This window comes from Schistocerca gregaria, chromosome X, assembly GCF_023897955.1.
Source record: "Schistocerca gregaria isolate iqSchGreg1 chromosome X, iqSchGreg1.2, whole genome shotgun sequence".
Taxonomy (NCBI): Eukaryota; Metazoa; Arthropoda; class Insecta; order Orthoptera; family Acrididae; genus Schistocerca; species Schistocerca gregaria.
Genome location: NC_064931.1, coordinates 477,988,224 through 478,014,798, shown reverse-complemented (window position 1 = coordinate 478,014,798; position 26,575 = coordinate 477,988,224). Strand labels below are relative to the sequence as shown.

The window sequence follows — 26,575 nt, the reverse complement described above, 5'->3', positions numbered from 1 at the left end:
ACTCTTGTCAAATAAATTTGTAGCATGTGTAGTCACTTCTTTACTGGGATTATGATTTTCAATGTACAATGCAACTGATTCCCATGCTTTCAGTGTTTCTCTCTTTGTACCAGAAGATTGCTGCTTTCCAGTTACCACCTCCTCCACCTTCTCCTCTTCCTCTGAAGAACCCTCTCTACAACTTCCTGCTGACAGGTACTGACCTAAATGCCCCAGAGTCACATTCAACAATGATCTTTGGCCAAAGCTTCTTTCAAGCAGAAATAAGTCTTTTGGTAACCCCTTCTCATGCCTTTTCGATCATCTTGATGCTCAAAGGATGTTTTAGTGTAGAGTTTATTAAAGTTAGAAATAATCTGCTAGTCCATAGGCTGGGCTAATGGAGTGGTGTTGGGAAGCAGAAATTGGATCTTGATGAATTGAAATTCTTCAAGGAGGTGGTCTTGTAAGCCTGGAGAATGGGTAGGAGCACTGTCCATAATAAGCAAGACATAGAGTGGCAGATTCATCTCGAGCAAATATTTTTTCACCAAAGGATCAAACACTTCATTGATGCAATTACAAAAAAGATTACATGCCATCCAAGCCTTGTTGTGGGACTTTTACATCACTTTGTACCTGCTCTTCTGGACTTTATACTTCTTGAGGCTGGTGGAGCTTCTGAATGGTAAACAAGCAGTGGTTTGACTTTCAAATCACCACTTGCATTGGCACAGAATAGCTGTGTGAGACGGTCTTTCATTGGCCCATGATTGGGCAATGCATTCTCCTCTTCTGTTATAAAGGTACACTTCAGCACCTTTTCCAGAATAGACCCATTTCATCACAATTACAAACCTGTTGTGGAAGATAACTGTCAGAATCTACAAGCTTCTTGAAGTTGCTGATGAAGTTCTCTGTTGCCTTTGTGTCAGAGCTGGCTACATCATCATGCCTCACTATGCTGTGGATGCCGGTTCTTCTCTTGAGCTTCTCAAACCACCCATGGCTTCCCTTAAACACTCGTTCAGCCACTGACGATCCTGGCATTTTCTTAATGAGTTCAGTAAAAATCATTCTCGCCTTCTTACAAGTGATGTTTTCGCCTTGCAATTGCTTTTCATTTATCCATGTAAGGAACAACCTTTTGACATCGTCCAGAATACAAAACCATTGTTTAGATACTCTTGTCACTTCCTTTGAAGCATCAATTTTCTTAATTTTTTCCTTGTCCTTGAGGATAGTGCAAATAGTTGATGTATACTGACTGTATGTGTGTGCTAAATCAGAAATGCTCACACCACATATGCATTTTTCATTGATTTTACATTTCATTTCTAAGGTCATTTTCATTCTCTTATGGTCGCCTTCTTGTGGCTTTATCTTTGGTGTCATTTCTACAAAGATTATTAAAATTTGCACACAAAAAAACAGTGTGTGACCAAAAGTTCAGAAAAATATGTGATCACAAGTTGCACTAGATAGTAGAAAGAACGCTAAACCCAGACTACAATACATACTAAAAACACTGTTCATATGCCACTGCTCAAAATGAAATATTGTTGAACATTCCCCTGCTGTGCGCAACAGCTGGCGACATAAGACTACATTGTCGTCATGCGTTATGGGAAACACCGCTCATTAAGCGAGTCATTTTTTTACAATTTGTTTTGCTTGTTATGGGAATTGTACTTTATGGGAGGTGCTCATTAAGCGAGATTCCACTGTATTGTCATCATTCCATAGTGGATTTTCCATTTTTTGATCAAATAGAAAAATCTGTTTACAACGCTTATTTATAATGATCGCATAACTTCAGTGAATTTGTACAGATATGAGTTGTACCTAATACTAACATTATTTATATTATTAGTAACATAAAGCAAGTTCTGCTTATTCATCAATGGAGTAGGAGGCATTTGCCACCAATAATTCCTTTAGGATCCTCTTAATCTGATCTTTATTAGAAGTAAAAACTTTTTATGGCTGGTGGAAAGTTATTGAAAATGTGTGTGTTCCTGAATAACAGACAGCATTCTGGATCAAAGCAAGTGACATCACATCTTTGTGAAAATTATTCTTACTTCTAGAATTAATTCAAACTGAGCTGTTGGTTTTGGAAAAGAGAGAGAGAGACAGAGAGATTTTATATATAATAAGAAATTTCATTAAGGAATAAATATATTGGGAATAAGTGTTTAGAATACATAGTTTCTTAAATAGGCCTATGCAGGATGTTCTTGTGTTCTCCACAAATAATTCTTATCACACTTTTTTGGATTTGGAAATCTGCAGCTTGGCTTGATATGTTATCTGTATTATATTAACAATAACTCAACAAGAAAATCTGCACACCTTGATAATGTAAATACTAATGCCGAGACAAATCAGTGTGTGAACTAGTCTGTTTCAATGCACATTTTTTATCAGACCATACAGGTATTTGGTCAAAATTAAAAAACTAAAAAGCCTCCATCTGGCACCAATAAAATTGAGTACATTAGGATTCTGATTAAGAAAAATATTGATAGCTGCGGAACACAGCTGAAGACGACAAAATGGAATAGTGAGAGATAAAAAGTGGGAACTGGTATTTGACAAAGAAGATGTAAGAGACAGATGGAAAGTGTAGTGAACAAGTAATACATGAAACCAATCCAAGTTTACACATAAACCTCTGAACGATAACATAAATAAGCATCTTGTGACTACATATGTAACACGACAAAAGAATCATACAAAAGATGCAACATAAGTGATATACAGAACAACTGGTATGAGTGGTACAAACTAAAAAACAAGGTGAAAGTGAGTCAGCACTGCACCATGTGTATATAGGTGCAACCCACCAGCAGATGGCATGGCAGAGACCGTGCCATGTGCACGCTTCCTACAGGCAGCCTCTAGTGGCTGGCCTGTGCTGGTACAGTTGGTGATTGAGTTAAGTACACGAGTGCAGTGACAGTACACTTGGCGCACTTACACTTACATGCACTAGTAGCAGGATATAGCACACCTATCCCTCATGCAAAGAGGGCACACAGCTGAATGAGGAGATGCTGGCACCCAGACAAGACAAATCCATCAGATCAGGAGTGGCAGCAGACAGTACTGGGAAGGGGGGGGGGGGGGGGGGGAGGGGCAGGAGGATGTGTCAGGTGGGCACTAGAGCATAGGGCCACACCACAGGGTCATGCCCGAGGGCAGTGGGCCCACATGGCACCCGATGACAGCACCGGGAGGAGGGTGCCATCGTCATCTCTGCACCGTCATCAGCGGGCAGATCCCAGGACAGAAAAGATGGGGCTGGACCTACCACCCATGATGGCTGAGGTGATAATGGCACAGGGGCTGCTGGATGTGGACCAACCAAAACAGCAGGCTGCGGCAACGGACCCAAGGCTGGACACGTACTAGCACCCTGGGTGTCACACGTGGAGGCGGCAGCAAATGGGAAGATGGCATTCCCACAGCAGGCAATGATGGGCTCAAGATGGAGGCTAGCAAGGTCTGCTGTGACGATGGGGGAAACAGCCGTTAACTGGTAGCATCCGGTGACCAGCAGGGGTGCAACTGACCAAAATGGTGCACCACCAGCCCGGCCATACAGACGTGACAAAGACGGCATCCCAACAGTGGCCGGCATCCACTTGGTCTGGAGACCAAACTGTCATGCCTACACCAATGATCTCAGTCTGAAGCAGTTGGGAAAAGCGACCACAGCAGATGCAGCATGGGCCGCAGAAAGTGGAGAAGCACGCGTGGCTGCCGCTGTGAAGCAACTTAGCCAGGCTTAGCTCCCCCATAGACATAAAGTAATAGGTGTTCATAAAATGGAGAAGGGTGTTGTCTGGCAAATAATCATTTGGACTTGAATGTCTGCACTAGTTGCTCCGAGAGACTAAGGTACAAGACAACCCTTATTAAAAAAAATCTCAAAAGCGTAAAAATTGTGACCTCATCCGACATTGTCGCACACTAAATGTAAGGAATCCTGGAAAATACATCCACAAACAAGAGCCAATAGGAATTCAAGAAGGGACACTCAAGGTCTACATGAATGCATTCCCACGGCTGGCATGTATGGGGATTACAGAGACGCTCTGTGAGCTGCCTGTTGTCGGGCACACTGTTCACAAGCTGTGACAAAATGGACAATTTCACCATCAATCCCTGGCCAAAGAACATGTCTCCTATCTAACAGTTTGGTGCATGAAAATCCACAATGGCCCAGATGGAGAAGGCACACAACCTTACACCATAACGGGTTGGGACTGAATACTCTGACAGAGAGGTCTTCTTTGGACAACAGCAAAACACAGTCAAAAACAGAGGAATGATACCGTAAGGAAAAATAGTTGCATAGGGAGCCCAAAGCCTGAGCTGGTGGTTTATCTGGTAAGCCCTGTTGAGCAAATCAAATGACCTGGCGGAGAACCGGGTCGGCAGCAATGGGAGCTGCTACGCACAAGCACACAACTGGGAAACCCTCGACCATGGCCTACATTTCAGAATCAAGAAGGAAGCAAAGCAAGTCTTCACAATCGAATTCGGGATCAGGACCCACAGAAAGGTGGGACAAGGCAGCCACAATGGCATGTTTGGACGTAGGCTGAAAATGGATTTCATAACTGTAGTGGGACGAGAACAGCTCCAGGTGTTGTAAGTGGTGTGCTGTCATGTCAGGCAATGAAGTGTGACATTACTGCCACATCACCAAGCACTTGTATTTCGTCAGCCATTGCCTGAGAAACTTCAAAAGACTGTGCTACTTGCAAAACTTCTGCCAACAGGGTGTCTTCACAGAGTAAAGCCTTCTGGTACACTTACTTGTCCGGAGCTAAACAGTTAATTGTGTCACACACTATAGAGTCCACATAAGAGTCATTACAGATATCAGTAACGGGTTGACACTTACGGCTAAGGCCGTGAAGTCCAGCTGCCCAGGCCCTGTATAGCTGGTTTGGTTTCTTGCAGCATTGGTGGAATCCACTTCATGCCGCTAAGGCACACATTCATTTGCAATGGCAGTTGGACAATAAAATTTAACCAAATTTAACTGTCTCGGCAGCATTGTGGAGGGAAACAATGATGTCTCAAAGAAATCAAGAAAAGGATGACACTGACCAAGAGTTCCTTCCGAAATAAGAAGAACCTTCTACTGAACAAGCCCATCAGCTTTAACACTAAAAAAAAAAGTTATAAAGACCTTTGTCAGGAGTGTCTTGAGATATGATGCAAAACCTGGATGTTAGCAAAGCAGAAGAAAGCTCACCTTGCAGCTGCAGAAATATGGTTCTGGAGGAGAGTTACAAGAACTAGGGCAAAGACTAGAAAAATGAATGCCATGGTTTTACAGGAAATAGAAGAGAAGAAAGAATTACTGAGAGTTACAGGCCAATGCAAAGCAAAAATTATTGAACACTTATTACACGATATTCTTCTACGAAACATTTTTAAGGGCAAGATCATAGGGAAGATGACTGAGAACATCCTATTATAAAATATGATCAGTGAGATGTGACGTTATTCACTTGTGGAGATGAAGAGGACTACTGAAGAGAGGAAGTTGTAGCTACACAGACAAAGCTTAGCTTTTTTGAGGAGGAGGAGGAGGAAGTTATCCCAAAAAATAACCTGGTGCAAAATTATGGAATAAAATTAAGCAAAGTACACTATCTTTTTTTATTTTTATAACACTATGACTGACAATATTTGCACTGAAAACACAGATCTGTTTAGGTGTTTCAGTAGTTCTGTGGAATGCTCCCATTTGGATTTATTATCAGGCTATAATCCGAAGAATTTAACACTGCCCACTTATTCAACTTCTTGTTATCATATTTTAGGCAGATACTGGCAGGAAACCACTTGGAAGGTCTAAACTGCATTTAGTGAGGGAATTTTCATGACACAGACTTGGCTAGGAACTATTTCTTAATGTCTGTAAAAACTTCATTAACCAATATTTCTAATACTATACTTGAAGTAATATTTATCTGCAAACATAACAAACATGGCATCTGGTAATGTTATAGTTGAATGGTCATTGACATACACAAGAAAAACTAAGGGCCTTAACATGGAACCTTGTGGGAATACCACCTGTAATTAGTTCAAATTTGGCTGATGCCTGATAGCTTAATACATGTTTGTTTCTTAATGACACCCTTTGTTTCCTGTCAGAGACATAGGATTTGTACCATTTTGCAGAATTCCCTGTTACACCATAATATTCTCATTTACTTAAAAGAATATTGGGATTTACACAGTCAAATGCCTTTCACACAACACAAAAATATACCAGCAGTCTGTAATTAATTATCTAATGAATTAAATACATTCTTGCTATATGTAGATAGCCTTCTCAACATCAGAACCTGTTAGAAATTCGAACTACGAATAATTACTTATTGTCAGATGATTAAGAATCTGATTGTAAGTCACCCTTTCTAACACTTTTGAGAATGCTGCCAAAAGTGAAACTGTATAGAAATTAAACAGTGTTTCTTTATCTCCTTTGTAAAATAAATATTTAACTTCTGTATATTAAAACTATTCACAGAATGTTACACTGATAAATGAGTGTTTACACAGATAACTTAATGTGTTACTTAGCTCAGAAGCACACTCATTAATTCACTTAGTTGATAATTTATCATAACCACAAGAATTTTTTGATTCTGAAGATTTTATGGTGGACATTACTTCTGATCGTGTAGTGATGGTCATATTCACATATTCATATTACTGTAGTTATTTGTAAATATTATTCTGAGGTATTCCATGGCTGCACTTACTGAAATGGGCAATCTCATATTTTTAGTAACAGTTATTAAATACTTGTTAAAAAGTTTTGCAACATTGCACACCATTATCAGTGTATCACATATTCATAATGCTATCTGCTTCTCTTCACCTCTGTTTCTGCCAGTCTCCTCCTCCATTATAATAACCCATATTGTTTTTATTTTGCTATCTGACCAACTCTGGCTTAATTTCCATTGGTAATAAACCATCCAAGCGAAGAGGGTTTTGTAACAGCTTGGTATTCCGGGTTTCTCATTGGAACAGAACCTGCACAACAACCTATTCCGCAGGTAAAGTTAATACTAGAGTTAAATTATTTTGCTTTACGAATCAACTTAACAAAAATAAAGTTTCATTGATATCAATCCTGTGCCAAGTGGAGAGTTTTTAAAACTGGCCTTGGTAGATTCATATTGAGAAAAAGCACAGTAATTTATTTCTGTTAAATCCCTTTGATGAAATGAATTAGGCATTAATGTTCAATGCTTTGTGAGGAAAAATTCAATGTATTGTTTAGCAGATTTTGTTTCAGTGCCAGTTGGTTTTCCTTCCTGAACAGGTTTGGGCAAAATGTGATGCCAAGTTAGTCATAATACACAAAAATATGACAATGTATCTGTATTATATACAATTCATAACCTTTTTTTTTTTTTCAAAGTATGCTTCAAAATACCCAATATCAGTAATGATGTCTGTGTACTGCATGGAACCATCCTGGCATTATGTCTGAATGCAAAAGAATGGCACCCTCCTTTTATCAGAATAGAATTATGCTTTCTATAAATTTTGCAGGATTTTCTAGAACCTACTTAGGATCTCCAGCAACCCATATTATAGACCAGTATTTACACCATGCATTTCATTAGACAATAACAGAGTGTTTAAACCTCGTCCTCTCAAATATGAGTCCAGTGTCTTCACCACTGCACCACAGGATTTAGTCAAACATAGAAAATTTGGGGTGTTCATTCACAAGGTGATATTTGCCTAAATTGAGAGCTGATTTATCATTTGCCTTTGGCCAAACATAATAAAAAGCAGCATGGCTCAGGAGACACTAATGGGTGGCCTTGATGTATACAGTGATGAGAAAAACAACATTTTTAAGTTATCTGAAGCAAACTGTGCGTACAGCAAAGAACACTGCACAATAGTGACAAACTGAATGAGACAGTGGAGTTGTTAAGACAAGGACTTCATATTTGGGAGGATGGAATTTGCTCTGTCCTGTCATAAGCTTAAGAACAAAAACAAGGTGTTGCTATTATCTGATAGTCATGGGCAAGGATGTGCATTGCTGTTAAATGATGCACAAATCAGCAGTAGTGAAACCAAATGCATGGTTTGAGAATGTTGTAAATGCGTGGTTTGAGAATGTTGTCAAGGAAGCAGTTGAACTCTCCAGGGACTTCACATTGAATGGTATAGTGTCAGTTACTGCAGGTTTTAATGACAGTGACACAAGCAAAACAGATTTCAATACGAGTGTACAGGATTAATTTCAAGAAACTCATACAGACATCACACACCAGAAACCAACTACTTGATACACAATTGTATTATAACAAATCCAGCACACTGTCATTCAGAGGAACCACCTCTTTACAAAGAGAAGACGAAAGATAAGACTACACTAAATGTGGAGTACAAATGAGAGGAAAACAAAATATGCAGAAGTATTTCTTATAGGTTGATATGGAAGATTTCACCACTGCTAAAGGTAGTTATCTCCTCAGTAAATTGCAGACAAATAATAAAAATCAGCTTTGAGACCAGTTGTTCAGATAATAAAGAGAAGTGAAACCATTACCCAGTCCATTTATCCTCAGTAAAGAAGAAAGATGTCGAAAACTGTCAGCACAACACCTATCCACATTAATGGCAAGTTCACATCTCCAGCTTATGTCGATCTGTTAAAAGCAAGTGTCCAGCCACTGCATAACAACTGTCAGACAGCATAGACACTACAAGTAAGTGATCAGTCAGTGTGTGAAAACAATCAAGCAGTAAAAGTGAAAAAAGTACCCAGTACATGTGTGAAGGGAAACAAGCTGATGTACACGTGTCTTCTAGAACAAGAAAAGTACAAGATAGGAGCAGTGATTTTTAATGGTTCGCAATGGGAATCACTTCATTACCATCTGGATCCAGTGCAATCAAGAAGTTAGCCACACATGTAAGTACACAATCTGCAAGTGACAGAAGAATGTACAAGCAAATAAGCAAACTGATGTGCTGCTACAGAAGAATCCAGAACTACCCTTTAGTGAGGATGACTCATTATTATTATTTGTATATATAAATGTGAGGTATTTAAAAAATAAAATTGATGACCTCATTATCCTGTTAGTGGTGAACACTGTCTAAGTGAAGATCAACTAAGTCATACATACCACCAGGTTTCCACTTAGTAACAGGTTACTTAGACGAACACAAAATTATAGTGAGGGGGGGGCCTTGATATATGTTAACAGTGACACATACTTGCATTGTGGTACCCTTGTGTTAATGAATACTGCACAGAAAATACTCTGGAAACAACAGCAATGCCCTTAATGTAGTATTGTATAGAAATACACTGGAAACCGCAGCAATGTTGCTGTCCATGTTAAAATTTAGAACCGTGTCTGAAAACTGCACAGTGATATAGAAATATCTTTACAGGCCTTGCAGAAAATCATTGTACACTTTAAGAAATGGCCTAAATATAGGATTTAAATTTTCAGTGACATAAATATAGCCACAATGCTAAGGACACCTAAACAAGTTAATGTGTTATACATATAAAGCAGAGCATACGTGTATATGTCTGGGATATCCTCCCCAAGCCTTGGATCGCTTTCAACCAACTTTGGCACAGAAACAGCATGCATCACAAGTATCAATACTGTGTGGTTTATAGCCCCTAGCTCCAATAGGAGTTGAGATACAGGTAAAAACGTGTTTTTCCCAGCCCCTGATGTATAGGTTGCCCTACATGACAGGCACATTATGTGGCAACAGTGTTGTCCTACTAAATCAATCTGCTTTGCAGGGACACCTACATGTCTGGGGCACAAAATGTTTTTCTGGGCTCTGTCATGTACACTGCCCTGAATGACACGTGGATTGTGTTGTAGCAGTAGTATCAGCCTGCTTTATCAATGTGCTTTGCATGGCAGCCTCTACATCAGGGGCACATAAATGATTTTCAAGTGCCTGATATGTAGACTGCCCTGCATGACATGCATCTAGTGGGAGTAGTATCAGTGTGCTTTGGTGAACTGTGTTGTGGGGAGCTACACGTGCTGATGTGCGTGGCTGTGGACAGGTTGAGATGGATAGAGGGATGGGATGGACAGAGTGAGGGGGGAACAAGAAATGGACAGAGAGGGGGAGGAGCAGATGAAGAGAAAGTGGAGAGGAGGGGATAGATAGAGGTGGGAACATAAGGTAGACAGACAGGATGGAAGATGTGGACACAGAGAAGAGGAGGAGGAGGAGGAGCAGAGATGTGTTCAATATATGTGTCAAACACACGTGGACAAGACAACAGAGAAAAGGCTTGACTACTCAATATTTTTATAAGGTCACATGTCCTGTACTGTATTAATGATAACAAGACAATCTGCATGCCTTGATATTGTAATAACTAATGTTTAGACAAATCAGTATGAACTAGAATTGTTCAATATAAAATTTCATCAGGCCATACATGTATTTGGTTAAAATTAAAGACTAGAAAGCCTGTATCTGACTCCAAATCAAATAAGGTAGCTAAGCTTTTGAATGGGGAGAACATTGATAACTACAGAACACAGCTAAAGATGATAAACCGGAATGGCATTCTGCTTGAAAGTATTCATATTGAGAATGCATTTACATTAGCCACCAGTGCACTGTCAGATACATTTAAAACTTGTTGCCTTGATGTAGTGAGAAAAATTACGGGATCTGATTGGAAACATGATCTGACATATGTGCACAGCTGGTTCACAAATGATTACATAGGCTTAAAACTCTGTTAATGATTTCCTATAATAAATGAAAGAACCATGATGCAGAAATAGCAAACTACACAAGGTTAAAGAAAAAATATATGGCATAAATCAGATTAACCAAGTTCAAAGCAAATGATGATCATATTAATAAGTCCCACAATAAATGTAAAGCAGCATGTGCTGCTCTCAATACTCATTTGGACAGAAGTAAAGGTATTAGCAAAATAATTCCTCTGATGTAGGTATGACACCAGATGATTTGAAATCATTCTTCATTAATGCCTGCAATATAAATGACATTGCTGCAACTAAACACAGCCATAAATAATAGGCCATGCTCAAAAGTAAAAGGAAATTTTCTGCAACCATGATTGTTTTTATTTTTATATTATTTTATTTCACAATGACTGGCTTCCGCAGAATCTTTTTGTCATCATTGGATCTATCTTGCTGTCATCATCGGATCTACTGTGTATCAAAAATAAACCCATTACAAAGTGGATTTATCACTGTGCACAGACCCGTATATCAGAGACAAGAAGTACATAGGCATTAGTTTGTTTACTTTTAGAAATTCTTGCTAACATGAATACACACCACCAGTACAATAGGAACACTTTCCAGTCACAGAAAACAACACAACTTGGGCTTGTCAAACACACAAAAAAGTACATGTAAAATATCCATTGCACCAACTGTATGCTCACAAGAGGAGGTGGACAAATAGAAAGTGCAGTCATGGCCGAAGCATGTCACAGAAAAAACTTAGCAGGCAAGCAGCCTGCAGTAAAGCGATCCATTAAATGTACGGTCAACAGGTAGCACGTGTGTTCACATATCAATACTTGACACTCTTACAGAAATACACAGAAGAATCATTAACTGACTTCTTACAAAAACTACACTGGAGAATCATTATACCTTAGGATCCAAAATATATCATTTGATGCACTGAGTATTTGACATCCATATAGATGCTAACTTAAGGACAATACTGCTACCTCTATTGTGAATAGGCAGAATACACATTGAGAATACACATTGTATATCATGATTCATACACCACAACATGGATGACATGAACAAAGTACAACCTCAGAGACCAGACATCCACATTTACAACAAGATCCTTAAGTACAGGTGAAACAACCAGTTCACCAGAGAATAGTCTGGGTTATAACATCCATCATGCTGGGTATGTAAGTACATGCCCATGCATATCACGTTCATTAAAATTTGCAATCACAATAAATTACAAGAACATTTTTGGTACAATTATAAAAGTTTTTTTTACATTTTTGGTAAGAACATAAATAATTCTATAAAGTATTTCTGTAAGAATATCAAGTATCGAATGTGCACACAAACGCCACCTGTCTACCATATGTGCAACAGCTGGCTCTGCTGCAGGCTGCTAGCTTACGGAGGTTTTCCCGTGATGTGCTTGAGCTATAACTGAACTTTCTGTTTCTCCACCTCCACTCCTGGGCACAAAGTTGGTGCAATAGATATTCTATTGTCTTTTTTTATGTGTTTAACAAGCCAGCATAGTGTCGTTTCCTATAAGAGCAAAGTGTTCCCATTGTATTGGTGCCACATATACACATTAATAAGAATTTCTTATGGTATGTAAACTAATGCCTATATACTGCTTATCAATGATAATATAATAGCTTTACTTTTGATACATTGTCAATTCAATGATTACAGCAAGATTCTCTCACAATTGGTCACTGTGAAATAAAATAAAAATTCCAAGCAATGTTAGCTGCAGAAGATTACCTATTTACTAATGACATGTTGTCCCCTATGAAGATGTGCAACCTATACTGAACAATAATGACTTCAAATTTGTTTCTATTTTGTTCTTGATATTGGATGTGGTATTACATGCCATGCACATTACTACGTCAATTTTTCCCACTTCACTGATGCAAGCTGCAACCCTCGCCGCTAGTGAACTTTTAATTACAGTGTGTAACAAGGCGGTGTGTAACGTAACAGCGTCAGTGCACGAGAAACAGCATGCTGTAATTGAGTTTTGCATTTGAAGTGTTTATCCGCACATGGAACGCCATCTCTTTCAGCATGAAAATGCCACACCACACACGAGCACTGCGACACCTGTAAGAACCTGACACCTTGGATTCACTGTCGTCAATCATCCTTCACACAGTCCTGACTTGGTCCCATTTGATTTTCACCTGTTGAAAACTTAAAAAAGACCTTTGAGGAGGAGGAGGTTAGTGTTTAACGTCCCATCGACAACGAGGTCATTAGAGACGGAGTGCAAGCTCGGGTGAGGGAAGGATGGGGAAGAAAGTCGGCCGAGCCCTTTCAAAGGAACCATCCCGGCATTTGCCTGAAGTGATTTAGGGAAATCACGGAAAACCTAAATCAGGATGGCCAGAGACGGGATTGAATCGTCGTCCTCCCGAATGCGAGTCCAGTGTGCTAACCACTGCACCACCTTGCTTGAAAAAAAAAAAAAAAAAAAGACCTTTGAGGACTTCGCTTTGATAGTGATGAAACAGTGCAAGGAGAGATGGTGGTGCTACATCAATAGTCACACATCCCATTCTGACAGCATCAACAAACTAGTCTTTCACTGGGAGAAATGTGTTCGTTGTCAGGATCTCTATGTTGAGAAATAAATATGCAGTCATGAAGAATAAAGATGAAGAATGTTAATAACATTTATTTTATTTAAAAAGCTTTGAGACTTTTCACATAAAAAATTGCAGTCTTGTTTTCAGCATGCTCTTGTATGACATCACCTATAACTCAAATCATGGAAAACCGTTCCCACAAAATTTTGAAGATGTAATCACTGTCTTTATGTAGAAGGTAGCAATATTACAACTGCAACAGAAGAACTCCCTCAAAATCAGAGGACATTTATGATCTCTCCAATTCTGTGATCAAAACAATTGTGAATATGTAATAGAACATCCATTATGTTCTCTTACAAATCAGATGATCGTTAGTGGCTTTTTCTCTTCATCCTTAAAACTGACAAGTCGTTACCCCTGTGCACAAAAAAAAGGGACACATCTTGCACTAATTATTACCACCCTATCCTTTTGAAAGTAATGGACTATTGCATAAAGCTCCAAATCAGTCAATATCTGTCTGGAAATAACATTCTTAGTGACTTGCTGAATGGCTACAGGTCCAGCTTGTCAACAGTAAAGGCAGTGGACTATATAATTTCGTTTATACTTGTAACATCTGAATCGAGATTATCTATTATAGCTACAGATGTGAATCAAAGTAAGGCATTTGACTCTGTCAACCATAGAATTCTGATAGAGAAACTCTACTGCTATAGTTTTAGAGACTCAGAAATATCTTTGGTCAGATCCAATCTAAGTAATAGAAAACATATTGGGCAGTTGAACAATATGAGATCAAATGTCTTGGATAACAAATAGGGTGTGCCACAGGGTCTGTGTTTGGAGTTTAACTCTTCATAAGATATGTAAATGACTTGGACAGTATTATGTTGTGTAAGTCTCCACTCTTGCTAACAAAACCACTTTTGTTGCAACTGGGAGAGATTTAGGAGCATTCAAGCAGGATAGTAGAGATGATCTCAGAGCAGCCAGTACGTACTTCCAAATGAATGAACTGCATATTAATCACGAAAAATACTGTAAACTTCAGCTTATGTACAAAAGATGATGGCAATGACTTTGCTTCAGCTAAGCTTTTTGGATTCATCTCGACTCAAAATTGATGAAGGGCTATACTGATTATATCTGCACTAAATTATCATTTGATACACATTTGTTAGGCAAGCTGAGGCCTTGTGTTATTGACAAACTATTGCTCAACACATACAATGCATTTTTCCTCTTCCACTTGGCACATGCTATTTTGTTACAGGGGAATTACCCTGGAGCTAAAACAAGTTTTCATTTGCCACAAGAAGACAATCACATGCATCAGTGAGTCAGAAATAATTACGTCTTTAGAACCCATTTCAAAATGTTCCTGTGTGTACTAACTTGTCTAAGACAGACAAAATAAAAGCAACAAAGTCACAAACTACAACAATCTGCCCTTCACACACTCCTAAAACAGCAGATCCAATTGCTACACTTAAGAAAACTCAAGATAGTTACAAATACATGGGGTAAACCAGTTAATATGTTGCTGGTACAAGCACACAACACTACACAGAAATGGCTTGGAGAAAAAAAGCATTTTATAGAGTAGAACAGTTCGAAATGTGTCCTAAAATGATCTTAAACACTAGAAGAGTTTCATTTAGATTAAACTAACATATCCTATGTGAATATGTTGAATATATCATCTTCAGTATGATGGGCAATTTTAAATCTTGTAGCCAATAATGATCTGAAAACATATCTTACAGCGAGTATGTCATTTACTTAATTGTGTCTGCAAGTGCGTTATGCACACAAAAGGCGGCATCGATTGGATTTTAATGTTTAAGGATGTGCAGTAAATAAAATCCTGATTTAGGTTTTCCACAGTTTTCTCAAATAATTTTAAGCAAATGCTGGGATTATTACTTCTTCATGGTCTGCCGACAAATACCTTTCCTACAGTAAGATGATCTCTGGATTAATAAATATGTAAAATAGTCAATTCCTTTCGTATTAGATTGCTGTCGTCATCTGTCAATGGTGGAAATTGTCATAACATGAACTGAAACTTTTCTCTGGTACAATGAGTCTTTCTCACGCCGCACAAAAATTTTACAAATATTCGAATCGCTTTGATTAGGTTGGCGCAAAGTACAGCCGTATTATCATGCACACTGAAGCATGCCAGCCATTTAGTGTGAAAGCAAAACAAGCACAATAGCCATAACTGGGCCAATAGCTGGTTTTCCAAGTGATAATGCCAGATTTGAGTGAACATATTTACCACTTGATAAAATGACGTTACAACCACAGCCACAGAAGCGTACACCGTCCCTAAGAAACTGAACTGCAGATCATAATAAAAATTCAGGAAAACACCGACTGTTATTGGAATCTGAAAAGCGAGGTTAATAGATATAGTAAAAAACAAAACAAAAACAGGGCAAATACGTGCAAATGGGTTCTTATGAATTACCTATCTATCCCTCCTATACTTACCAGCGTCAACTTCACGCGCACAGAAAACTTTTTCCCATATAACATCATTTGCAAGATAATGATGAAAGGTGTCGTCAGTGATTTAGCGATTTGAAAAGTACCTACAGTGTTGTGCTGCAAGCTGAGATTCGTAAAAACCACAAACCCGCAAAATGTTATAGCTACCGAAATAATGTCCTTAACCTGCAGAGACTTTTTTACGAAAACACTGCATCTTCTACATACTTCCAAGCCAATGTAAGTAACAACGAAATGCAGAAAAGTTAAAGTGACATTAGGGAAACCTACGTGGACATATACCCACTTATTTAAGAGTACAATACATATAGAACAACATATGTTAAAAAATAGGAATAACGAGGTAACTGTTTCTTTGTTCATTCTTTTCCTCATTTTGAAGTTTGAAACTTCGGACACTTCAATCACATCCGCTGAGCGGCAAAACATAACAAATGAAACGTCAAGATTTACTACCAACATACCAAACCACCATTGCATATACGATTCCTACTATCGCAATGCACAACATCCCAAATTTAATTGCAACGCACCTTTCTTCTCTTTGTTTATTTAATTTACTGTTAGTTTCACATCTTTAAGCAGTAATCACCTTCTAGGTTATCAATTTCTTTAATATTCAATTCTTCTTCAGTCCGAAGACTTCGTGCAGCTCTCCACGCAACTCTTCCTTTGCAACCTTATTCATCTCCGAGTAACTACCGCAACCTTCACCATCCATTTGAATCTGCCTACTGCATTACTTCCTCTACAGTTTTTACCGCCCACACTCCCCTATATTATCAAATTAACTATTTCTTGAGGTCTCAGGATGTATCCTGTCAACTGATACCTGCCGTTACTCTAGCTGTGCCATAATTTTCTGTTCTCCTCAGGTCGTCTTAGGATCTCTCCTGTAGTTTTCCAGTCTATCCATTTAAACTCCAGCATTCGTCTGTTGCACCACATTTTATGAATTATTATCTTCTCGTCTGCGCTCTTTATCAACCACATTTCACTTACGCACAAACCTAACACCAAATACTTCAAGAAAAGGCTTCTAACACTTGCGTTTATATTTGTTGTCAGTAACTTTCTTTTTAGATGGAAATAATCAGCAACTAGTTGCTTAAAGGAAATTTAATTTCTTAATCGGTTTCAGGCACTTTGTGCCCTTCTTCTGAAGTTTATAACTATCGCATTATTTGCCAGTTAACACCAGTAAGCTCTCCCCCCCCTCCCCCCCCCCACCACCATGAACCATGGACCTTGCCGTTGGTGGGGAGGCTTGGGTGCCTCAGCGATACAGATAGCCGTACCGTAGGTGCAACCACAGCGGAGGGGTATCTGTTGAGAGGCCAGACAAATGTGTGGTTCCTGAAGAGGGGCAGCAGCCTTTTCAGGAATTGCAGGGTCTGGATGACTGACTGATCTGGCCTTGTAACACTAAACAAAACGGCCTTGCTGTGCTGGTACAGCAAACGGCTGAAAGCAAGGGGAAACTACAGCCGTAATTTTTCCCGAGTGCATGTAGCTTTACTGTGTGGTTAAATGATGATGGCGTCCTCTTGGGTAAAATATTCTGGAGGTAAAATAGTCCCCCATTAGGATCTCCGGGCGGGGACTACTCAAGAGGATGTCGTTATCAAGAGAAAGAAAACTGGCGCTCTACGGATTGGAATGTGGAATGTCAGATCCCTTAATCGAGCATGTAGGTGAGAAAATTTAAAAAAGGAAATGGATAGGTTAAAGTTAGATATAGTGGGAATTAGTGAAGTTTGGTGGCAGCAGTAATTAGACTTTTGGTCAGGCGAATACAGGGTTATAAAAACAAAATAAACTAGAGGTAATGCAGGACTAGGTTTTAGAATGAATAAAAAAAATAGGAGTGCGGGTAAGCTACTACAAACAGCATAGTGAACGCTTTATTGTGGCCAAGACAGACACAAAGCCCACGCCTACTACAATAGTACAAGTTTATATGCCAACTAGCTCTGTAGATAACGAAGAAATTCAAGAACTGTATGATGAAATAAAAGAAATTATTCAGATAGTGAAGGGAGACTGGAATTCAGTAGTATGAAAAGGGAGAGAAGGAAATGTAGTAGGTGAATATGGATTGGGGGGGGGGGGGGGGATGAAAGAGGAACCTGCCTGGGAGAATTTTGCACAGAGCACAACTTAATCATAGCTAACACTTGGTTCATGAATCATAAAGGAATGTTGTATACATGGAAGAAGCCTGGAGAGACTGACTGGTTTCAGATAGATTATGTAATGGTAAGACAGATTTAGGAACTAGGTTTTAAATTGTAAGACATTTCCAGGGGCAGATGTCGACTCTGATCACAATCTATTGGTTATGAACTGCAGATTAAAACTGAAGAAACTGCAAAAAGGTGGGAATTTAAGGAGATGGGACCGGGATAAACTGAATGAACAAGAGGATGTACAGAGTTTCAAGGAGAGCATAAGGGAACAATTGATAGAAATGGGGGAAAGAAATACAGTAGAAGAAGAATGGGTAGCTTTGAGGGATGGAATAGTTTAGGCAGCAGAGGATCAAGTAAAAAAAAAGACGAGGGCTACTAGAAATCCTTGGGTAACAGAAGAGATACTGAATTTAATTGATGAAAGGAGAAAATATAAAAACACAGTAAATGAAGCAGGCAAAAAGGAATACAAACATCTCAAAAATGAGATCGACAGGAAGTGCAAAATGGCTAAGCAGGGATGGCTAGAGGACAAATGTAAGGATGTAGAGGCTTATCTCACAAGGGGTAAGATAGATACTGCCTACAGGAAAATTAAAGAGACCTTTGGAGATAAGAGAACCACTTGTGTGAATATCAAGAGCTCAAATGGAAATCCAGTTCTAAGCAAAGAAGGGAAAGCAGAAAGGTGGAAGGAGTATATAGAGGGTCTATATAAGGGTGATGTACTTGAGAACAATATTATGGAAATGGAAGAGGATGTAGACGAAAATGAAATGGGAGATATCATTCTGGGTGAAGAGTTTGACAGAGCACTGAAAGACCTGAGTCGAAACAAGTTCCAGGGAGTAGACAACATTCCATTAAAACTACTGACAGCCTTGGGAGAGTCAGTGCTGACAAAACTCTACCATGTGGTGAGCAAGATACATGAGACAGGCAAAATACCCTCAGACTTCAAGAAGAATATAATAATTCCAACCCCAGAGAAAGCAGGTCTTGACAGATGCGAAAAATTAATTGCCGAACTATCAGTTTAATAAGTCACAGCTGCAAAATAATAACGCGAATTCTTCACAGAGGGAAAAACTGATAGAAGCCGACCTCTGGGAAGATCAGTTTGGATTCCGTAGATATGTTGGAACACGTGAGGCAATACTGACCTTACGACTTATCTTAGAAGAAAGATTAAGGAAAGGCAAACCTACGTTTCTAGCATTTGTAGACTTAGAGAAAGCTTTTGACAATAATGATTGGAATACTCTCTTTCAAATTTTGAAGGTGGCAGGGGTAAAATACAGGGAGCGAAAGGCTATTTACAATTTGTTTAGAAACCATAGGGCAGTTATAAGAGTCGAGGGGCATGAAAGGGAAGCAGTTGTTGGGAAAGGAGTAAGGCAAGGTTGTAGCAAAGGACTTGTAAGAGCAGTTGAACGGAATGGTTAGTGTCTTGAAAGGAGGATATAAGATGAATATCAACAAAAGCAAAATGAGGATAATGGGATGTAGTCGAATTAAGTTGGGCGATACTGAGGTAATTAGATTAGGATATAAGACATTTAAAGTACTAAAGAAGTTTTGCTATTTGGGGAGCAAAATAACTGATGATGTTCGAAGCAGAGAGGATATAAAATGTAGACTGGGAATGGCAAGGAAAGATTTTCTGAAGAAGAGAAATTTGTTAACATCGAGTATAGATTTAAGTGTCAGGAAGTCGTTTCTGAAAGTACTTGTATGGAGTGTGGCCATGTATGGAACTGAAACATGGACGATAAATTTTTTGGACAAGAAGAGAATAGAACCTTTTGAAATGTGGTGCTACAGAAGAAGGCTGAAGATTAGATGGGTAGATCACATAATTAATGAGGAGGTATTGAACAGAATTGGGGAGGAGAGAAATTTGTGGCACAACTTGATTAGAAGAAGGGAACACTTGGTAGGACTTATTCTGAGGCATCAAGGGATCACCAATTTAGTATTGGAGGGCAGTGTGGAGGGTAAAAATCATAGAGGGAGACCAAGAGAGGAATACACTAAGCAGATTCAGAAGGATGTAGATTACAGAAGGTACTGGGAGATGAAGAAGCTTGCACAGGATAGAGTAGCATGGAGAGCTGCATCAAACCAGTCTCGGGACTGAAGACCACAACAACAACAACAACACCAATAAGATGTATGCAGCATATTGCTGTGGTCATGTAGTTCATAATGCTTGTACAAATCTGGTAGAAAGAAAGCCAAACAACAAGTGCAGACATTATGCCAGAACTGAAGTTAATCAGCTCGTGTGGTGCGATCTTTGTCTTGACTGACAAATTTACAAAAGCGTCTTTAAGGATTCAACTACAGCTAAATAATTGTGACAAGCAACATTATAAATACCGGTATTATTGCTGCTAATTTCATTAAACAGCTGAAGTTGTGCTCTTCGGTTCCTACGTTACCACACCCTCGAAAACCGCGACATAGGCCTATCCCTAAAAAGCAGCAAAGTACTGGCGAAGAGTAACACTATAAACATCATTGTCCCTCGTTTTACTTGCAGCAATTTAATCTGTACTCTAAGGTTTCTGCCTAATCACACCAGCGGAAATCGCAACATATCCGAAAACAAAAGCTAAATATTTGTGACAGGCAACAAGTATATCATTCCTGCTCGATTTAAAAAACGGTCAAATATTTGTGTCAATGTCATTGCTGGTTGCTTCACTCACAGCAGTTTTATCGGTGCGAATTCGAAAAATGGAAAGAACTCACTATTGAGTGGGTATGATGTCATATATAAATAACACCAAATTTTGCAGAACTATTCAGAACCCTCTGAACTACTGGGATGTAACTGGGCATATTGAACTAAGATTAAACAATACTGTGTCTGTGGAAACTGACATGTTTCATTTCCTGCAATTTGTGGACTTTTTCATTCTCCCTTTGTGAATCTGATCCTGAAAATTTATCATTGCTGGGTTTCTGTTACATGAACAGAAAACTCCCAGAATGATAGCAAATGCGAAGTTGAAAAATAAAGAATATTAGCATTTACATGATTTCAAATCTACTTCCTTCCTGTCCAAGACATCGCAACTCTAATCACACGACCGCAGGAAACACTGATCAAGTGTTCCTTATAACGTGTTCATATTAAGTTTTTTAGGACTTTTGCAGGTAGTGTGTCATTAACTAACATTTAATAATAATAAATACACACAACAAAAAAGATAGACATTGGATATTGTATCACAGACACAGCCCCTTTGTCTGTTCAGAGATGTCATTAAACCTGCTCAAAGATCTAAACAATCATGCATGAGCAGCGGCTGTTAGATGGAGGGGGCACGACAGCCGACAAGTTCCATTTATTCCACCCAGTAAGGAGTTACACGGCTCGTCTTGTCTGTAGTTCAACAATACCTAGACGGTCAATGACACTGTTTGATCGCATCCTCATTGTTACTTTGTGCCAGGAAGGGCACTCAACAAGGGATGTGTCCAGGTGTCTCAGAGTGAACCAAACTGATGGCGCTCGGACATGGAGGAGATACAGAGAGACAGGAACTGTCGATGACATACCTCACTCAGGCCGCCCAAGGTCTACTACTGCAGTGGATGACCACTATCTAAGGATTATGGCTCAGAGGAAACCTGACAGCAACGCCACCATGTTGAATAATGCTTTTCTTGCTGCCACTGGACGTCGTGTTACGACTGAAACTGTGCGCAAAAGGCTGCATGATGCGCAACTTCACTCCCAACGTTCATGGCGAGTTCCATCATTGCAACCACAACACCAAGCAGCGCGGTACAGATGGGCCCAACAACATGCCGAATGGACCACTCAGGATTGGCATCATGTTCTCCTCACCGATGAGTGTCGCATATGCCTTCAACCAGACAATCGTCGGAGACGTGTTTGGAGGCAACACAGTCAGGCTGAACGCCTTAGACAAACTGTCCAGCGAGTTCAGCAAGCTAGAGGTTCCCTGTGGGACCAACGTGCGCTGCTGGTGGTCATGGAAGGCTCTGTAATGCCTGTACGATACATGAATGCCATCCTCTGACTGATAGTGCAACCATATTGGCGAGGCATTCGTCTTCATGGACGACAATTCGCGCCCCCATTGTGCACATCTTGTGAATGACTTCTTTCAGGATAACGATATCGCTCGACTAGAGTGGCCAGCATGTTCTTCAGACATGAACCCTATCGAAGATGCCTGGGATCGTTTGAAAAGGGGTCTTTATGGACGACGTCACCCACCAACCACTTTGAGGCATCTACGCCGAATCGCTGTTGAGGAGTGTGACAATCTGGACCAATAGTGCCTTGATGAACTCTTGGGTAGTATCCACGATGAATACAGGTATGCATCAATGTAAGAGGGTGTGCTACTGGGTATTAGAGGTACCGGTGTGTACGGAAATCTGGATTTTTTATTTTGATTTGGTTTATTGATCAATTTTCATCCACATCTGCACAATGTGCAAGAGATATTTGGATTTTTATGTTAATATCAACAGTCTTACATATAATATACCTTTGTACATAATAACACACATTAATATATCAATTAATGATGAATACTTAAATAAATATTGTTATGCTATGTACAGAGAGGTAAAATACAAATCTTCTTCTGAATGAGGCTACATTGGGTTAACACAGAAAAATTTAGTTTTGTAGGTATTCATTTACTGTATAAAAGCCAGTGATCAACCAAGTATGACTTCAGTTTATTTTTGAAATGCCCAACGTTTTGTATGTGTTTAATGGTATCTGGTAAGGCATTGTACAATTTGATACTAGGATGGATAAGGCCGTTTTCAAATAACTTTGTGTTGGGGCTTTGAACATGTACATCCAATTTTTGTCTTGTATCAGCTGTGTATTGTGTGATTTCGAGTGATGAGTGGTCTTTTTGTATGTAAGTTTTGCCTTAAATAAATTATATTTTCAAGTATATATATATATACATCACATGATCACACTGACAGAACCACAGGCACATAGACACAGGCAACAGAGCATGCATAATGTCGGCACTAGTACAGTGTATATCCACCTTTCGCAGCAATGCAGGCTGCTATTCTCCCATGGAGACGATCGTAGAGATGCTGGATGTAGTCCTGTGGAATGGCTTGCCATGCCATTTCCACCTGGCGTCTCAGTTGGACCAGCGTTCGTGCTGGACATTCAGACCGCGTGAGACGACGCTTCATCCAGTCCCAAACATACTCAATGGGGGACAGATCCGGATATCTTGCTGGCCAAGATAGTTGACTTACACCTTCTAGAGCACGTTGGGTGGCACGGGATACATGCGGACGTGCATTGTCCTGTTGGAACAGCAAGTTCCCTTGCCGGTCTAGGAATGGTAGAACGATGGGTTCGATGACGGTTTGGATGTACCGTGCACTATTCAGTGTCCCTTCGATGATCACCAGATGTGTACGCCCAGTGTAGGAGATCGCTCCCCACACCATGATGCCGGGTGTTGGCCCTGTGTGCCTCGGTCGTATGCAGTCCTGATTGTGGCGCCAAACACGCATACGACCATCATTGGCACCAAGGCAGAAGCGACTCTCATCGCTGAAGACGACACATCTCCATTCATCCCTCCATTCACGCCTGTCGCGACACCACTGGAGGCGGGCTGCACGATGTTGGGGCGTGAGCGGAAGACGGCCTAAAGGTGTGCGGGACCGTAGCCCAGATTCATGGAGACGGTTGCGAGTGGTCCTCGCCGATACCCCAGGAGCAACAGTGTCCCTAATCTGTTGGGAAGTGGCGTGCATCCGTGCGTCGCTGCGGTCCGGTCCCAGGTCGACGGGCACATGCACCTTCCGCCGACCACTGGCGACAACATCGATGTACTGTGGAGACCTCACGCCCCACGTGCTGAACAATTCGGCGGTACGTCCACCCGGCCTCCCGCATGCCCACTATACGCCCTCGCTCAAAGTCCGTCAACTGCACATACGGTTCACGTCCACACTGTCGCGGCATGCTACCAGTGTTAAAGACTGCGATGGAGCTCCGTATGCCACGGCAAACTGGCTGACACTGACGGCGGCGGTGCACAAATGCTGCGCAGCTAGCGCCATTCGACGGCCAACACCGCGGTTCCTGGTGTGTCCGCTGTGCCGTGTGTGTGATCATTGCTTGTACAGCCCTCTCGCAGTGTCCGGAGCAAATATGGTGGGTCTGACACACCGGTGTCAATGTGTTCTTCTTTCCATTTCCAGGAGTATATATATATATATATATATATATATATATATGCAAGGAAGTGGCAGGATCATCCTTTTTTGAAACAATGGTCTACATGAGTTGCGATTATCTTCCCCTTCCATTATTCTTATAATTCTTTTTTGAATTTTGAGTGTTTTGATGGCTTCTCCAGAATTTCCCCAGAACATAATCCCGTACCAGAGGTGAGAGTGTACAACTGCATGATATACACGCTGAAGGGTGTTGTAACTGGTACAATTTTTTAATGTATGTAACACAAAACAAGAAGTACTTAATTTTTTTCATTTGCTCAATATGTGCTTTCCATTGCAAGTTGTCTTGTAGGTGAAGAAGAAGAAATTTGGTATAGGCTGTTTTGGCAATTGTCTGTCCATATAGTTCTAGATTGGGTGATATCAGATTTTTTGTTTGTGCTGTGTGTATATCCATAGCTACAGTTTTTCAGTGTTTATTATTAAGTTATTGTTATCAAAGTAACATGTTAGCCTGTCATTGACTTCTTTTATGTTTTTTGCGAGAGTTTCTTCTGAGTTTCCTGTAATTACAACACTTGTATCATCAGCAAATTGAAATATTTTACTGCTCTTATTTCTTATGTTTAGGTCATTTACATTGAGTAAGAACAGAACAGGACCCATTACTGATCCTCGTAGCACTCAGTCAGTAGCTTAGAATTAAGTTTCCTAATGACATTGTCCCTTTCTTGATCTGTTTCCACACATTGTTCCCTGTTCTTAAGAGAAGAGAAGAGCCAGTTGTTAGCTGTTCCCCTAATGCCGAGATTTCCTAGCGTTTGTAGCAATTTGTCATGATTTATGGCGTCAAATGTCTTTGACAAATCTAAAAATATGCCCATGGTAAGTTTTTTGTTGTCTAATGCTATCAGTGCCTTTAATAGAAAGGAGCGAACTGCTGATTTGGTTGAGCAGTTTGCTCTAAATCCATGTTGAGATTCAGACAGAATGTCATTACCCTCTAAGAAGTCTGTCAGCCTCTGATTGAAAAGCCTTTCTAATATTTTTAAGAAAAGAGACAAGACTGCCAGTGGTCTGTAGTTGGAAATATCATCTTTGTTTCCTTTCTTGTATAATGACATTACTGTTGCTATTTTCAAACATGAAGGAAAAGTTCCTGTAGGAAAAGATAGGTTACATAGGTGGGTTAAGGGCTCAGTATTCAAGTCCCCACACTTCTTTATAATGAAATGCGGTATATCATCTACACCTGCAGAGTGTTTCATTTTGAAGCTTTTTATTGTAACCTGTACTTCTTCTACATTTGTTGGGTACAGAAACATTGATCTGTTTGACACTTTTTTCCCTGTTTCTGTACACTGTTTTCTGTTAGAGGTCTGTTGTAGTAGTTTCTCTGTTACATTTGTAAAATAGTTATTAAACATATTAGCTACTTCCTGTGGGTTATAAATGTTTACTAAGCCAGCCTTTAATACTATATTAATAACTCTATTTTTTTAAGATTTGGTTTCTTCCTTTACAACTTGCCAGATTGCTTTGGTTCTGTTCGAAGCATCTTCTATGTATTTGTCGTTGTCTCGCTTCTTTTCTTCCTTTATTAGTTTATCTAAGACAGATTTATATTTTTTAAAGTAACTATCAAACTCCTGAGTTGTGTTGTAGCTTCTTGCAATATTGTGAAGGTACCGTTTTCTAGCACAAGATTTCCTTATACCATTAGTAACCCACTTGTTGCTTTTAGTGGTTTGGATTGCTTTGGTTTTCAATGGAAAAGCAAGATCAAAATAATATTTAAAAAGATTCATGAATGTCTTAAACTTATCAGAAATATTTTCTGTACTATACGCTTTCTCCCATGATCCTTGTTAAGATACTTCTGGAATTTTTGTACTGCAGTATTACTGGAAGTTATGTCCATGTGTGTAGTCTTCCTCATATTATTATAGGATGGATTAGTGTTTACACAAAATCTTATAGCTGGTGCATGATGGTTTGCCAGTCCAGCTTTAGTTACAACTGATTTATATTTTGTTTTGGAGCTAATTATTATCTGGTCTATGGTAGTACTAGAATTTCACATGTAGGGGAGTGGATTGTAATCTCCAAATCATTGGCTGTTAATATGTTCATCAGCTCAGCTTTTGAATTGCTTCGCTTATTAAAGTCTACATTTAGGTCTCCACATATAAGACCTGTATTTCGATTTTTTACTACATTATTTAGTAAAGTATCAAGTCGAGTGTTGAATTTTTTTTAG

General features: G+C 39.6%; 1 protein-coding gene across 4 annotated transcripts in view; it reads right to left on the bottom strand.

Moving 5' to 3' along the window:
• LOC126298905 (solute carrier family 35 member E3-like) overlaps nucleotides 1-16,328 on the bottom strand; it is a 162,807-nt gene extending 146,479 nt beyond the window's left edge. For 3 of the 4 annotated variants that reach the window (XR_007552693.1, XM_049990445.1, XM_049990447.1), the window contains exons 1-2: nucleotides 15,884-16,315; nucleotides 15,669-15,779 (exon numbers count right to left, since the gene is read on the bottom strand). Coding sequence is in view for 3 of the 4 variants with exons in the window: in XM_049990445.1 (XP_049846402.1) it covers nucleotides 15,669-15,779; nucleotides 15,884-16,276 (504 nt within the window). In the remaining variant the exon portion in view is untranslated. Of the gene's footprint in view, nucleotides 1-15,668; nucleotides 15,780-15,883 lie in introns of all 4 variants that reach the window. The other variant, XM_049990446.1, reaches the window with a different exon arrangement.
• Between the last annotated feature and the right edge of the window lie 10,247 nt (nucleotides 16,329-26,575).